Source organism: Vulpes lagopus, chromosome 12, assembly GCF_018345385.1.
Source record: "Vulpes lagopus strain Blue_001 chromosome 12, ASM1834538v1, whole genome shotgun sequence".
Taxonomy (NCBI): domain Eukaryota; kingdom Metazoa; phylum Chordata; class Mammalia; order Carnivora; family Canidae; genus Vulpes; species Vulpes lagopus.
The window spans coordinates 28,392,194-28,406,965 of record NC_054835.1 but is presented as its reverse complement, the minus strand read 5'-3'; the positions used below and the strand labels follow the sequence as shown (position 1 = coordinate 28,406,965).

Here is a 14,772-nt window from a genome sequence, read left to right as displayed (position 1 = left end):
TTACCTCAATAAAAAGAAAGGCAAATATAATTGTGCTTTTGCTTGGTTTCTTCTGATAGCTAAAGAAAACTCCTGGAGTATTTATGCCAAGTCCCTCTTTCCATAAGAACAAAATCAGGCCTTTTCAAAGAAACTAACAATAGAGGCTGTCTGAGCACAAGAACAGCAACATTGGAGAGCTCTTATAACTCCAGGTTCTGTATTTGTTTATGAACACTATATAGAATTAAAAGCCTAAAATAGAATCCAAATGTACTTTAAAACAGTAAAGGGGCTCTCCTGGGTTGCTCAGTCAGTTAACCGTCTGACTCCTGATCTCAGCTCAGATCTTGATCCCAGGGTTGTGAGTTCAAGCTCCACATGGAGCTCCACGCTGGGCATGGAACCTACTTAAAGTAACAACAACAACAAAATCCACAATAATAAGCAATTCTTTTTGCCCAAGATTCAAGTAAGAATAATTTTTAAAAATGATATATATACTTTTCAATAAAAAAATAAATGCATATGTATCTTACAGAAGTTGTATATTCTTACAAATCACTGTATTTAGACTTTCAGATGTTACTATGTAGGTCCAATTTATTTTTTTTAAGATTTTATTTATTTGGGATCCCTGGGTGGCGCAGCGGTTTGGCGCCTGCCTTTGGCCCAGGGCGCGATCCTGGAGACCTGGGATCGAGTCCCACATCGGGCTCCCGGTGCATGGAGCCTGCTTCTTCCTCTGCCTGTGTCTCTGCCTCTCTCTCTCTCTCTCTCTCTCTCTCTCTCTATCATAAATAAATTTTTAAAAAAGATTTATTTATTTATTTATTCATGAGAGGCAGAGAGAGAGAGGCAAAGACACAGGCAGAGGAAGAAGCAGGCTCCATGCAGGAAGCCCGATGTGGGACTCAATCCTGGGACTCCAGAATCACACCCTGGGCCGAAGGCAGGCGCCAAACCGCTGAACCACCCAGGGATCCCCTAAAGACAGCTTTTAAAATACTTTATCCTTTCCGTGTAAATAGTGTTTTCAATTTTATAAAGCCTATTCACAAACATTAAATTCATTGAATCCCTGACTTGAACTACTATTGCCACTTTATAGGAAGGGAAATTGAGGGGGGAGTGTCATGAAATAATCCACTGAAGAGCACATTGAATGATTAACTACAAAGTGGAGACTGGAATTATTTCATTCCGTTCAATAGACTACTTACTAGGGAATCATTACAGCTGAGCACTACACTAGGTAGAGGGTTATACAGAAATAGAGGCAGCCCCACTCCTCAGAGGCCCAAACCAGACCTCCCACTCTAGCCATGGGAGTACATTCTCACTGCTTGGGTAGGGTGAGTCAATAATCCAGGGTAATCCCACTGCCACCAGTAGAAGGGTGGGTCTCGCAGTCATTTTCTGTTATCTATGCTATCTGGGAGTAACTTACTCTAGGAAGAGACATACCAGGAAAGAGTACCTCAAAAGATAAAACAAAGAGCCCTCTCTGTTATAAGAGGCAGGCTGGTAGCAGAGCACAATGGCCAAAAGAATGGACTCTTCAGTCAATTTGCCTGGTTTCATTCCTCAGCTTTGCCTCTGACTAGTCATATTTCAGTTCCCTAATCTATAAAATGAGGATAATTACATTTCTAATCTTGGAAGGTTGTTGTGAGAATTAAATGAATTGATACTTGAGAATTCTCAGAACAATGCTTGGCCATAATGACTGCTACATAATTAACATCAGAGAGGGAAAAAATGAACCCAAGATAAAGCAAGACTAAAAAGAGTCAATCAATACTGGACCTAAAACATGCTGTCTTTGAAGGAGTGGTAAGAGTGGAAAACACGTAGTGTGCTAGGCAAAGAAAATATGCGCTTCAAGAGAGGAATGACAAATGTAAGCAAGGATTCAGATGAGTCATTTTATGAGTCAATCTCACAACAATTTTCCAGTCTCAATCTTTGGCTTTACTAGAGAAATTAATTTATAAAATATTACATAACATTCAAAATTTACTTGTAGACTATCTGAAGACTAGATCCAAATTTGCTATCAATATAATTTTTAAATGAAGTCAGGTGTTGCTGTTTACTAGAATTTGATCCAAACCTCCAATTCTCCAAAAGGATTAGAGGACCATCATTCCAAAATTAGTTACTTCAATATTACTTTAAAAGCTGGATTTGGGAGTGATTATTATCCTGCCCCTGGGAGTGATACTCCATTTAGCTTTGGAAAAGTCATTTGTAATGTGCTTCATAAACAGATACTTGCTAAATATTGGTTAAATTGCTCACTTTTTGCTTCCTTCACCTAAAATTTGGAGCAAATACTTCTACAGTATTTTTATGCCACTTTCTTTTCCAAAGCAAGTCTTTTGTATTTAACAACACAACCTTTTACTTATATAGTATTTCAGAATGTTCAAAGAAGTTTTGCTTATTACAGAACATCATAGACCCACTCTATGTATTTGATAATCATCATGAGATCATGACATTTCTTATTCTTACAACCTCAGAAGTGTTATAGTCATTTCAATTATCTCTATTAAAGATGAAAAAACAAAAATAAAGATAACCATGATTCTATATCACATGCCCTGTAAGCTTTCAAAACATCAGCAGCACTTATTTGTTCTTTGAATATCTCTTTGCTAGTCCTTACCTTGAACTCTTGGAAACATTTTTTAATTTATAATTTTACATCCAAGCTAACATAAAATATTTTAAAAGTAACATACCCTAAATCATAATAATTCAACAAGTAGTATTTCTATAAATACTACTTGTAGTATTTTCTGGTATGTAATACATAAGTGGTTCTCATAAAATTTAGAACCAAGTGTTTCTAAGAGGATTATCTGGGACTTGAAAAATACATTTTCCCATAGAAACATCATCACAAAGCAGCCCAGGATGTGGTCCTGGAGACCCAGGATCAAGTCCTGCACTGCGCTCCCTGCATGGAGCTTGCTTCTCCCTCTGCCTGTGTCTGTGCCTCTGTCTCTCTCTCTCTCTCTCTCTGTCTCTCATGAATAAATAAACAAACAAATAAATAAATAAATCTTTAAAAAAAAACATCATAAAGGCTAATTTGGCTCCTAAATCAGATTACAGCTACCTGTACAGCAATAAGTGTACAACTAATACTAATACAGAACCTAACCACCATACTTAATATGTCCGTAGGAAAATGCCTCCAAAATTACAAACTGGAAGGTCAAGCACATTTCTACAACCCTCTTGCTGCAGTCCTTCCAAATTTAAACTCCCCAGAAGCTAAATAAATAAATAAATAAATAAATAAACAAACAAACTCCCCAGAAGCTTGAGTCTAGTTGTTTGAGGAGGGGGTTTTGGAGGAAGTTTAGGAAAGAGAAACACTTACTGGTTAAAGGAAGGAAGGTATTAAAACCTAGAGGAAGGTATTAATACCTAAAGGAAGGTATTATCTTGATGGGCTATAGAATGTAAAGCAAGTATAAGGAAGACACAGACTATCTCTCTATATATATGTATATACATTCTGTGCATACCTAGAATATAGCTGAAATTATAATCTAGATGTTAATGTCTTACCTGTTTATTATAATGTTGAATTAAACTATTCATTAATAAAAATCTGACCTTATTTGTCACTATACATAACATCTAAAACTTTTTCTTTTTAAAGATCTTATTTATTTATTCATGAGACACACAGAAAGAGAAAAGCAGACACAGGCAGAGGGAGAAGCAGGCTCCACGCAGGGAGCCCGATGTGAGACTTGATCCTCGGACCCCAGAATCACACCCTGAGCAGAAGGCAGAGGCTTAACCGCTGAGCCACCCAGGCATCCCAAGATCTAAAACTTCTAACATGGGATCCCGGGGTAGCTCAGCGGTTTAGCACCTGCCTTTGGCCCAGGGCATGATCCTGGAGACCTGGGATCCAGTCCCACGTCGGGCTCCCAGGACGGAGCCTGCTTCTCCCTCTGCCTGTGTCTGTGACTGACTCTCTCTCTCTCAAAAATAAATAAATAAAAATCTTTAAAAAAAAAAACTCTTATTATTTTAATATTAAATATTTTGAGAAAATAAAACAATCCCTTTTACTGCTATATTTAGGTAGAATGCAGTAAGTCAATAAGAGAATACAGTTGGATATTACAGCTAGAAAATAGTGAGTCCGGTTACAAACAAGTTACCAGATTTATAACTTGTAAAAGTCAACACATTATTTTATTCCCTTATTGAATTTACATTCCTTCCACTTATTTTAGCTTTTGATTTCCTCCTGCCAGGGAGAAATGGTCTAACAAAATACCATTAGAGATAGCTTCCAGATCTACATATTTGAGAAAATTAATATTCCTAGCGTCTTTTTTTTTTTTTAAGATTTTATTTATTTATTCCTGAGAGACAAACAGAGAGAGAGAGAGAGAGGCAGAGACACAGGCAGGAGAAACAGGTTCCATGCAGGGAGCCTGATGTGAGACTTGATCCCTGGTCTCCAGGATCATGCCCTGGGCCAAAGGCAGGCTCTAAACCGCTGAGCCACCCAGGGATCCCCTATTCCTAGGGTCTTAACACAGGAATGCCCTCTTTCTTCTCTCGCTGGTCTTTTCTGAAAGCCTTGACCCTTGTCTTATTTCCATTGCCCCATTTTGTCACTCAGTATTAAAGCACTCTGCATGATGAAACACACCATGACTATATGGTGCTCCTGCAAAATTGAAAATAACATTTGAATGGAAAGCTAAGGCTATTATCTTGCAAAACTGCACCCCTCCCAAAAGACACTCTCTTCCCCCAAGAAGCTAAACAGAGGGTCACTATCATAAGGATTTCTGATCAGTGGCTTGAGATTTACAGTATATCTCCAATGCCCCTTGGCTGAGGTCTAGGTCAATTGTCATGGTCAGGTTCTCTCTGCTACTCCGCAGTTCTTAGTTGTCTGGGATTAACACTGCAGGGACTGCACTGTCAAAACATACCATCGAGTTTTTACTAAAAGAATATAATTTTTTTAAAGATTTTATTTATTTATTCATAGAGACAGAGATAGAGAGAGAGAGAGAGGCAGAGACACAGGCAGAGGGAGAAGCAGGCCCGACACGGGACTCGATCCTGGTTCTCCAGGATCATACCCCGGGCTGCAGGCAGTGCTAAACCGCTGCACCACCAGGGCTGCCCAAAGAATATAATTTAGTTTTAAGAGATATTATGCTTTTTAATTAAACTTCATTACTGGAACACCTCAGTAGCTCAGCGGTTGAGTGTCTGCCTTTGGCTCAGGGCGTAATCCCCGACCCGGGAATTGAGTCCTACATCGGGCTCCCTGCGAAGAGCCTGCTTCTCCTGCCTATGTCTCTGCCTCTCTTTCTCTCTGTGTGTCTCTCATGAATAAATAAAATCCTTAAAAAACAAAAACAAAACAAAACAAAAAAACTTCATTACTGAGATACTAAAATTTCATTATGATATAATCTCACCTATAACATTAAAAAATACAGTATATACAGTTGACCTTGGAACAACATGAGTTTGAACTATGTGGGTCCACGTTGTTTTGATACAGTACAGTATTGTAAATGTATTCTCTCTTTTTTTTTAAGATTTTATTTATTTATTCATGAGAGACACAGAGAGAGGCAGAGATATAGGCAGAGGGAGAAGCAGGCTCCCTCCTGGGAGCCTGATGTGGGACTCAATCTGAGGACCCCGGGATCATGACCTGAGCCAAAGGCAGGTGCTCCACCACTGAGCCACCCAGGCATCCCATAAATGTATTTTCTATTATGATTTTCTTTTTTTTTTTTGAAATATTTTTTTTTAATTTTTATTTATTTATGATAGTCACAGAGAGAGAGAGAGAGAGAGAGAGAGAGAGAGGCAGAGACATAGGCAGAGGGAGAAGCAAGCTCCATGCACCGGGAGCCCGACATGGGATTCGATCCTGGGTCTCCAGGATCGCGCCCTGGGCCAAAGGCAGGCGCCAAACTGCTGCGCCACCCAGGGATCCCCTCTATTATGATTTCTTAAGAACATTTTCTTTTTTCTAGCTTATTGTAAAAATACAATACTTAATACATATAACATACAAAATATGTGCTAGTCAACTCTTTGTTATCGGAGGTAAGGATTCCAGTCAAGAACAGGCAATTAGTAGTTAAGTTTAGGTGAAAGTCAAAAGTTATACACGGATTTGCAACTGCATGGGGGGTCAGTTCCCCAATCCCACATTGTTCAAGGGTCAACTGTAAAATATATATAATTTTTTGTTAAAAGAAACAAAATGCTGCACCAACAGCAAAGTTAAAAACAAGGTCCCAAAGTACTATGTTCTAATTTCATTACTAGGACACATTTCGAAGATACCAAATTTTCACTAAAAACCATATACTTTTACGTACTCAACAGAATTTTTACAATCCTTAAGAACACAATGAAATTTTATATATCGCTTAAAAATATGCCCTGATGAGAATTCTTTGGCGTTTCTTAGGTGAGTATTCCTATTTTTAAGCATGCAGAAATGCATTAAAAATATAAATGTTCATAATAAAGTACTTTAAGAGAAGCTATTGAACTTGAATTTTTCATACCTGTTGGATAGTAGGCTTGGGAGTACTGCGCTGAGGGTGTGTAGTTATTATATTTTTGGGAGGAGCTGACCATTGTTTGAGGACCTTGCTGAACGTGTACAGATGTGGCACTTGGCTGCAGGGTATAGGTAACCTCAGTTGGAAACCTCTGCAGTACAGGAAATGGAACCCCTTTATCTGAAAAAGTGGGAGACGTTTCCACTTGTCCTGGGTGCATTCCAAGGGAGTTCTGCCATGTTCTAGGAGGAATCGGAGTCCGATCTAAACCTTTCAGAGGGAAAGTACTGTGGTTGTGGGATGAAGTCGATACATAGGAGTAAGGAGACAAACTATCTCTCCGGAATGACCGGTGGAATTGTCCAACAGCCACTGGTCCTGCATAAAAAAAGGAAGAGCATATTTACTAATTTTACATTAGATCACTGAATTAGTAAACCAAAAGTCACAAAATAAGAATATTTTGAATTCTCAGCCATTTTTAACACAACAGAAATTTAGTTCTGGTAAAAACAAGCTGAGAATCCAGAATACAACATTACACACATACTGCTTAAAAAAGTAATCAAATAAACTTTGGCTTGTTTCTCAGTATTATTGTCATAAGAGACAAAGTAGCCAAACCCTAATATTAAATCAAATGTTAAGTCAAATTCAATATTCAAAGCCTTTTATAGATGATTCAGTCATCTTACCTTTTTACCTCAAGTGATTGACCCAGATTTTTCCAACCTGTAAACTACTTCATAGAAGTTTTAGATTTCCAATCTTTCAAATAATTTAGAAATCTTAATAATAGGCACGAAAGTAGACACTCAACCATATACATTCAAGAAATAAGTATAGATCAAATAAGAACTATAATGCAAACCAAAAAGAAAGTTAATGTTCTTTACTCCCTTTAGAATTTTTTTTATGATAATCTTTGCCGAAAAGTCAGGCTTGAAAACTTTGACTCAGTTCTTTTCTTCCTTTCTTAAACTAATCAAAATTTTCCATGGTCTTTTTTTCTTCAGAGTATCTCTAGTAGAGTCCCTTCCTATATATCAGTGACTCTCAAAGATGGACTTACATCTGAAATCACCTGGAGAGTTTGTTAAAAATCCACATACCCAGTCCTAGAGATTCTGATACTTGCTTTCTCTCATCTAGTAAAGTAGAAAGGAATTAAAAAGTGAAGGTGATGAAGAGAGAGAAAGGGCAATTCTATATAATGAGGAAAAAGAAAATATACATGTGGCAAACTGAACTTATTTTTCAGACTGTAATTCTTGAACATAAAGCTAAGCTAATTTATTCCAGGAAGGGTGTTGTGTATTAAATTATGTGGTTCACAAATTCCTTTCAATTTGTTTCATTAAATCAATCTATAAAACAGGGAAAGTCTAATTTAGGTACTACTCATCTGTTAAACTACATGATAAAAGATGACACTCAAAGACCTACTTTATCAAATATTTAAATTGTAAACCCATTCAATGTATTATGCATCTTTCATTCTATTTCTATGGTGTTTAATTTCCTCTAAAGAATAAAGCAAGAGGTGGTATCTGTGTGGCTAGGTTGGTTAAGCATTTGACTCTTGATTCTGGCTCAGGTCATGATCTCAAGGTCATGAAATCAAGCCCCACCTCGGGCTCTGCACTGGGTGTGGAGCCTCCTTAAGCTCCTCTCTCTCCCTCTGCCCCTTAGGCTGTCTCTCTCTCTGAAAGAAAGAAAGAAAGAAAGAAAGAAAGAAAGAAAGAAAGAAAGAAAGAAAGAAAGAAAAGGAAAAGAAAAAAGAAAAGAAAAGAAAGAAAAGAAAAGAAAAGAAAAGAAAGAAAAGAAAAGAAAAGAAAAGAAAAGAAAAGAAAAGAAAAGAAGGAAAGAAAAGAAAAAGAAACAAGAAAAAAGAAAAAGAATAAAGCATTAGGAGCACTCTTAACCACTTCTGGTTTGGCACTGTTTGAGTCAAGTCAATTTTTATAAAATACACTCTTAGAAATGATAAAAAATTTTTAAAGGAATAAAGCAGGGCAGCTCTGGTGGCTCAGCGGTTTAGCGCCGCCTTCAGCCCAGGGTGTGATCCTGGAGACCCAGGATTGAGCCCCATGTCGGGCTCCCTGCATGGAGCCTGCTTCCCCCTCTGCCTGTGTCTCTGCCTCTCTCTCCCCCCGTGTCTCTCATGAATAAATAAATAAAATCTTTAAAAAAAATAAAAAATAAAATAAAGGAATAAAGCATTAATGTCAAAAACAAGACAAATACATACATATATACAAACAAATCTAAAGCCCTGGAAATCAAGAGGTCTAAATCTAATGGAGAAAAACAATCTTAAGTTCAGAAGACTGTATTCAAATCATATATACCCCCTAAAAACTGCATTTCTTCTTTTCCTCTGAAGTACAAAAAATAGTTTTTATAGTATTTGACTAGCAATTCCATACATATACACACTTTGAACTACCAATGCAATCTTTTAAGACCTAAAGAAATATTTTCTGCTCTTTAAAACAGGTGTTTCTGAAGTCTAAAACTACCCACCACTTGATTCTTCCTTGGATCCTTCACATGTTAAAACTACATACTGGTACACTGTGTAATAGCTAACCCTTCTTCTACCTTCTTTAGAGTTAAGCTATTAATGAATTTGCAGACTGTCAATAACTTAAGCAGCTACTTAAAGAATTCTCTTTGAATTCTCAAATTAAAATATAAATTCAACTTCTGTCACGATCTCTGAGTGACAGCCAAATATTTACAGATTTTTAGATGCTGCTAACATAAGAACACTGATAGCATTACAAGGGTATTCCTTTACATTTGTTTTCTAAAATTAAGAACTAGGGATCCCTGGGTGGCTCAGCAGTTTAGCGCCTGCCTTTGGCCCAGGGCATGATCCTGGAGTCCCGGGATCAAGTCCTGCATCGGGGTCCCTGCATGGAGCCTGCTTCTCCTTCTGCCTGTGTCTCTGCCTCTCTCTGTGTCTCTCATGAATAAATAAATAAAATCTTTTTAAAAAATAAAATAAAGAACTAAAACATTTTCAGCTCTTATTGTTAAGGGTTATCTCATAGGGCTCTATTCTGATCAACTTCACAGATTATCACCTATATGTTTTCACAACATCTTTAGGATATATTTGGCAAAGTTTAAATCCATAATTGCAAGGCACAATGGATTTGTTTTTAAACATCCTATTCCTTCTATATAAATCAATCTGAGGGGCGCCCGGGTGGCTCAGCGGTTGAGCGTTTGCCTTTGGCTCAGGTTGTGATCCAGGGTCCTAGGATCGATCGAGTTCCACATCAGGCTTCCCAAGGGAGCCTACTTCTCCCTCAGCTTCTCCATCAGGCTTCCCAAGGGAGCCTACTTCTCCCTATGTCTCTGCTTTCTCTGTGTATCTCATGAAATAAATAAAATCTTTAAAATGAATGAATGAATGAATCTGAGCTAATCAATTCCCAGGAAAAAACCTGCATTTTGCCCAAAACTTGACTCTTGAGAGCTTGTTATCCCCAGGCTAAAACAGATTATGTACTATTGCTCAGACTTGTTACTTAGTTTAGAAAGTTTTAACAAATATTGTAAAATAAATTGCCACTTAAGAACAAAATAACAAAAGTGGACTTAAAAAAAAAGGGAAAAACATGTGATCTTCACATTTCTTATCAAGTACATTCCTGAAAGGTGAACAAGACAGCTAGTTCAATGGATCTAGATAAGAGAAGTAGGTACTAAAACAAAGGATTCTATTATAAAAAAAAAAAAAAAAGTATTCAAACCATAAGCTGAAGTAGAACACAGTAAACACAAGTGGAAACTAAGAAGCAGCAGTATAATCCGGTTTAACTAATGAAAGATTGAAGTAGAATAAAAATTATATAAAGAGAAATAGAGAGCCAAGGGCTTAGAACATAGAATTAAAGCAAAGCTGGCCCAGTATTCTTGAACATAGAGTTATATCTTGCCCACACCAGTAAGACAATTCCCTAGTGAACCAAGCCTATGGTGTAGACAATCCATAAATGACATACCTTCTGCACTAACTGGCAGAACAGAAAAGAAAAGAAAAAAGTAAATACATGAAAACTACAATAATCTAGCTATATGTGGATTGGTGTATTACCAATACTGCAAAAGTATGAATTAAATTTATGTTATTCAACAAATAATCTTTAAAATGCTGACCAAATGAACTATAAGTGAAGAAAATCAGACCATAGGCAGCCCCTGTATTTCTTTAATTAAAATGGACTCTATGGGAGGTGCCTGTGTAGCTCAGTCCGCCTTCAGCTCTGGCCAGGATCTCTGGGGCCTGGGAGCTGCCAGCTGTCAGCTCAGGAGGGAATCTGCTTCTTCCTCTTCCTCTGCCACTCCCCCTGCTTGTGCTCTCTCTCAAATAAATAAAAATCTTTTTTTTTTTTTAATTTTTATTTATTTATGATAGTCATAGAGAGAGAGAGAGAGGCAGAGATGCAGGCGGAGGGAGAAGCAGGCTCCATGCACCCGGAGCCTGATGTGGGATTCGATCCCGGGTCTCCAGGATCGCGCCCTGGGCCAAAGACAGGCGCCAAACCGCTGCGCCACCCAGGGATCCCAATAAAAATCTTTTAAATAAATAAAAATAAAATAGACTCTATCCTTAGAATACAACTCGGTTTAACATAGGTGAGGAGAAAGAAAGTCGGAGAAGTGAAAAAAGTGAGCAAGACCTTATTTTTATGTATTCACATATATATGTTTCTCTGAAGTGGTTATCCTATTTCTCCCAAGAACATACTACCCAGTCTTTTCTCCTTATGCCCACCAGATACACAACCTGAAAAACAAATATCCATGTCAGAGATTCTGCCAAATGGATGCCATGGTATTATCTCCATTGCCTTTCCCCATTTAATTCCCCACCAAAATCAATGGCCATCACATGGAAGTAGCTTAATATTCCTTTAGAATTCCTTTAGAACATTCCTATGCCACTGCTATTTTTCCAAGTTGTTGCTAGAACTCTAACCTAATCCCTTATCTTCTAAACTCCACAGACACACAAGCTTATGATCTCTTATCTTCTAAATTCCAAATGAACAAAATGCTTCCTCATTCATAACCCTGGGCCTCGGTTAAACTGAACAAAGTGTTACTTTTATTTGTATATTTTTAAAGTCTCCCATATCTGAAAAATAATCCTTACATATTATGTTAAATCCAAATTAACATGGTGAAAATGTTTCTACTGAAGGCAAAGAATGAATTCTCATTATTATATCCAGTTGCTGTCTTGGAATACTGCCTCATATCATGGACTCTAAACAGAGGGAAGGAATGTGGCCACCCTCACCTTCCTGGAAGAGTTCGGGGAAGAGCATCAGTAATCAAGTTTGTAAAACAATTTTCTATCACAGAGAATTTTTGAGCTTTTAGTAAATACACATTCATACAAAGTTATTTCAATACTGAAAAGTGTAGAGTGAAAGATTCAAAGACTGCAAATGTGAACTTTCTACAATTCTCTTAAACTACACTTGACAGTAATGAGAACCACTTTTGCCTAGTGTTTGCCTAACCATAACACCTTAGGTAAACATCGGCTCTAATTAGTTACAATGAAAGAAACGTTTAGCCAGTTCATTGTATGCACGAACAATATCTTATAAACAATTAAATATATTACTATGTTTTCACTCTTAGGATATGTAAACAATGTCGGCCTTTCCATACATTCCTTGGAACCTACCAGTACTGTCAAGGACATCTCTAATAAGATTTCTCGGATGTGTCAGTGAGTGGGTGGAGGATGGCCTGTCTCTTCAAGGACATGCTTCCACTCAAGGTGGTTGGTAGACACGTTCTAAGTTTTCCTGGCCGTGACTTGGTTCCTTCCCACCTTGGCCGTCATACTCTTACCCTCTACTGTAACTCTGCTTCATTTCCCATTAGTGCAAAGGAGACCCTTCTTCCCAACCTAATGCTTCAACAAAGGGCTATTTATTTATTCTAGATGTTCAAGGTAAGGCCGGGGTCTCGGGAAGGTAAGTGGTTATGGAGGCTTGGAGTTCAGGAGGGGCCGGGAACAGCAGAAAGCCTTCAGCAGACGTCCCTTCGGCCACCAGCGGACAAGTAACCAGAAGGGGCTGGATGCCCACGGCCTCTTTCCAGGGGCGGTAGTGGCGGGAAGCGGGGTGCTGGAAACCGCGGAGGTGCCGCGGCCTATCTCTCGGGAAGCACGGCAGCAAGGGGTTGGCTGTGCGAGATGCCCTCGGAGGTGGCGGTTGCTCCCTGACCCCATGTGCCCCTGCCACAGGTAAGGAGGACTCACCGTGCGGCTCGGGCCGGGGCCCCGCGGGCGGCGGTGGCTCCTGGTGCTGCAGCGGGGAGGTGGAGGCGGAGGCCGAGGCCGAGGCCGACGTGATGAGGAGCCTCTGGAAGCGGTTGGGCGGCCGGCAGGGCACCTCCAGGCCGGCCGCCAGCTTGGCCTTGTTGGCGCTGGTGAGCCTCTTGAGGTGTACGAGCAGCTGTGGCTGGTCGCGGCGGAAGTGCGGGCTGTGGAAGTGGTGGAGCGGCCCGTCGCCAGCCGGCCCACCGCCCCCTGGTCCCGGCCCGGGCCCCGCCGCGCCCGGCCCGCCCAGCACCACCTTGCGGAAGCCGTAGAGGTTGAGCTGGCGGATGAAGCTGGTGAAGTTGGTGGTTTTGAAGAGCTCGGGCTCGGCCCCGGAACCCCCAACGCCGCCCCCGCCGCCGCCGCCCCCGCCGCCGCCGCTCCCGGCCCCTGCCCCGGGGGGGCTGAGCAGCTCGGCCTCGAAGAGCGGCTGGTCGATGAGCAGCCCCTCGCCACGACCGTCCCAGCGGATCGAGCGGTACCGGGGACTGTTCACCAACCGCCACAGCTTGGCGGGGAAGTTGTTGGGATTGATGGGGGTGGAGAGCAGCGCCTCCTCCATCGCCCCCACCCCGGCTCTGGGCCTCGCCCCGCCAAGCCTGGCTCTCCCACCCCGTTCTCGATCCCCCCCTCCCCCTTCGCCAGGCCTTCGCTGCGCCCTGCCCCCTCCGGCCTGTGCCCGGCCGCCGCGGACCCTGGGACCGTTGGCGCACGAGCGCCCCGCCGCGCCTTGCAGCGCGGCCAATGGGGCCTCGAGTTCTCGCCGCGCGGCCAGACGCGGCACGAGCCGGCCCGCCCCCTGGACGCCGCGCCGCAGGGCACGCCCGACGCCGCGTCGAGCCCCGCCGCGAGCCCCGCCGCGTGCAGCAGCGTGAGGCGCTGCCGCGGCCGCTCGCGTTCCCTCGCCGCCGTCCCGAAACCGCAGGGCTTGGGAGGAGCCGCTGCCTTCCACGTCGCGTTCAGTCCTGCGAAGAGATAAGCCCGATTATCCGGCGAGGAATACCAAGACTCCTGTTTATCACCTCAGCCAGCGTGTGGGGGATTTAGAATTCCCAAAGTGTGCACTTCGCGATTCAAAGTTGGCCATTCTGGAGAACAAAGGGCCCAACTCTCTAATCTGAGTAGCTATAAACTAAGTATAAACGAACAGTTAAACTGTTTCTCCAAAATAAAAATGGCGATGGGGCTATGGTATCCTCCGGAAACGAATTCACCTTTTAGATAGTAACATTTTATGTGTTTTTAAATAGACCGTCTTAGGGCAATAATTTTGCTCAGTACAGGTTTACTCGAGGCGGAATGAGAACTGAGGGGCCTATGAGGAGGGAATCCGAAGACTGAATACAATCCTGTGTGCCTGGTCAACCAGGTGGTGCCACCTTAGACATTAAACAGAAATAAACCTCACATGAGATGGGACAGAATTCTATAGTATCCATAAGGATAAACCCCTGTCCGATCAATAAACAATGTAGCAGGAGCTGTGCTGATAAAAAAAAAAAAAAAAAAAAAAAAAAGTCCATTTAAAAATGGAAAGAGGGGCAGCCCTGGTGGCGCAGCGGTTTAGCGCCGCCTGCAGCCCGGGGTGTGATCCTGGAGACCCAGGATCGAGTCCCACATCAGGCTCCTTGCATGGAGCCTGCTTCTCCCTCTGCCTGTGTCTCTGCCTCTCTCTCTCTCTCTCTCTCTCTCTGTGTTTCTCATGAATAAATAAATAAATAAATAAATAAATAAATAAATAAATAAATAAATAAATCTTTAAAAAAAATAAATAAATAAATAAAAAATAAAAATGGAAAGAGGGGCAGCCCCAGTGGCTCAGCAGTTTAGCGCCGCCTTCGG

The 14,772-nt window shown here is 41.1% G+C and overlaps 1 protein-coding gene across 1 annotated transcript in view; it reads right to left on the bottom strand.

Moving 5' to 3' along the window:
* HSF5 (heat shock transcription factor 5) overlaps positions 1–13,492 on the bottom strand; it is a 49,903-nt gene extending 36,411 nt beyond the window's left edge. Inside the window, exons 1-2 of the mRNA XM_041726059.1 lie at positions 12,871–13,492; positions 6,576–6,950 (exon numbers count right to left, since the gene is read on the bottom strand). Coding sequence (XP_041581993.1) covers positions 6,576–6,950; positions 12,871–13,492 — 997 coding nt within the window. The remainder of the gene's footprint in view (positions 1–6,575; positions 6,951–12,870) is intronic.
* Between the last annotated feature and the right edge of the window lie 1,280 nt (positions 13,493–14,772).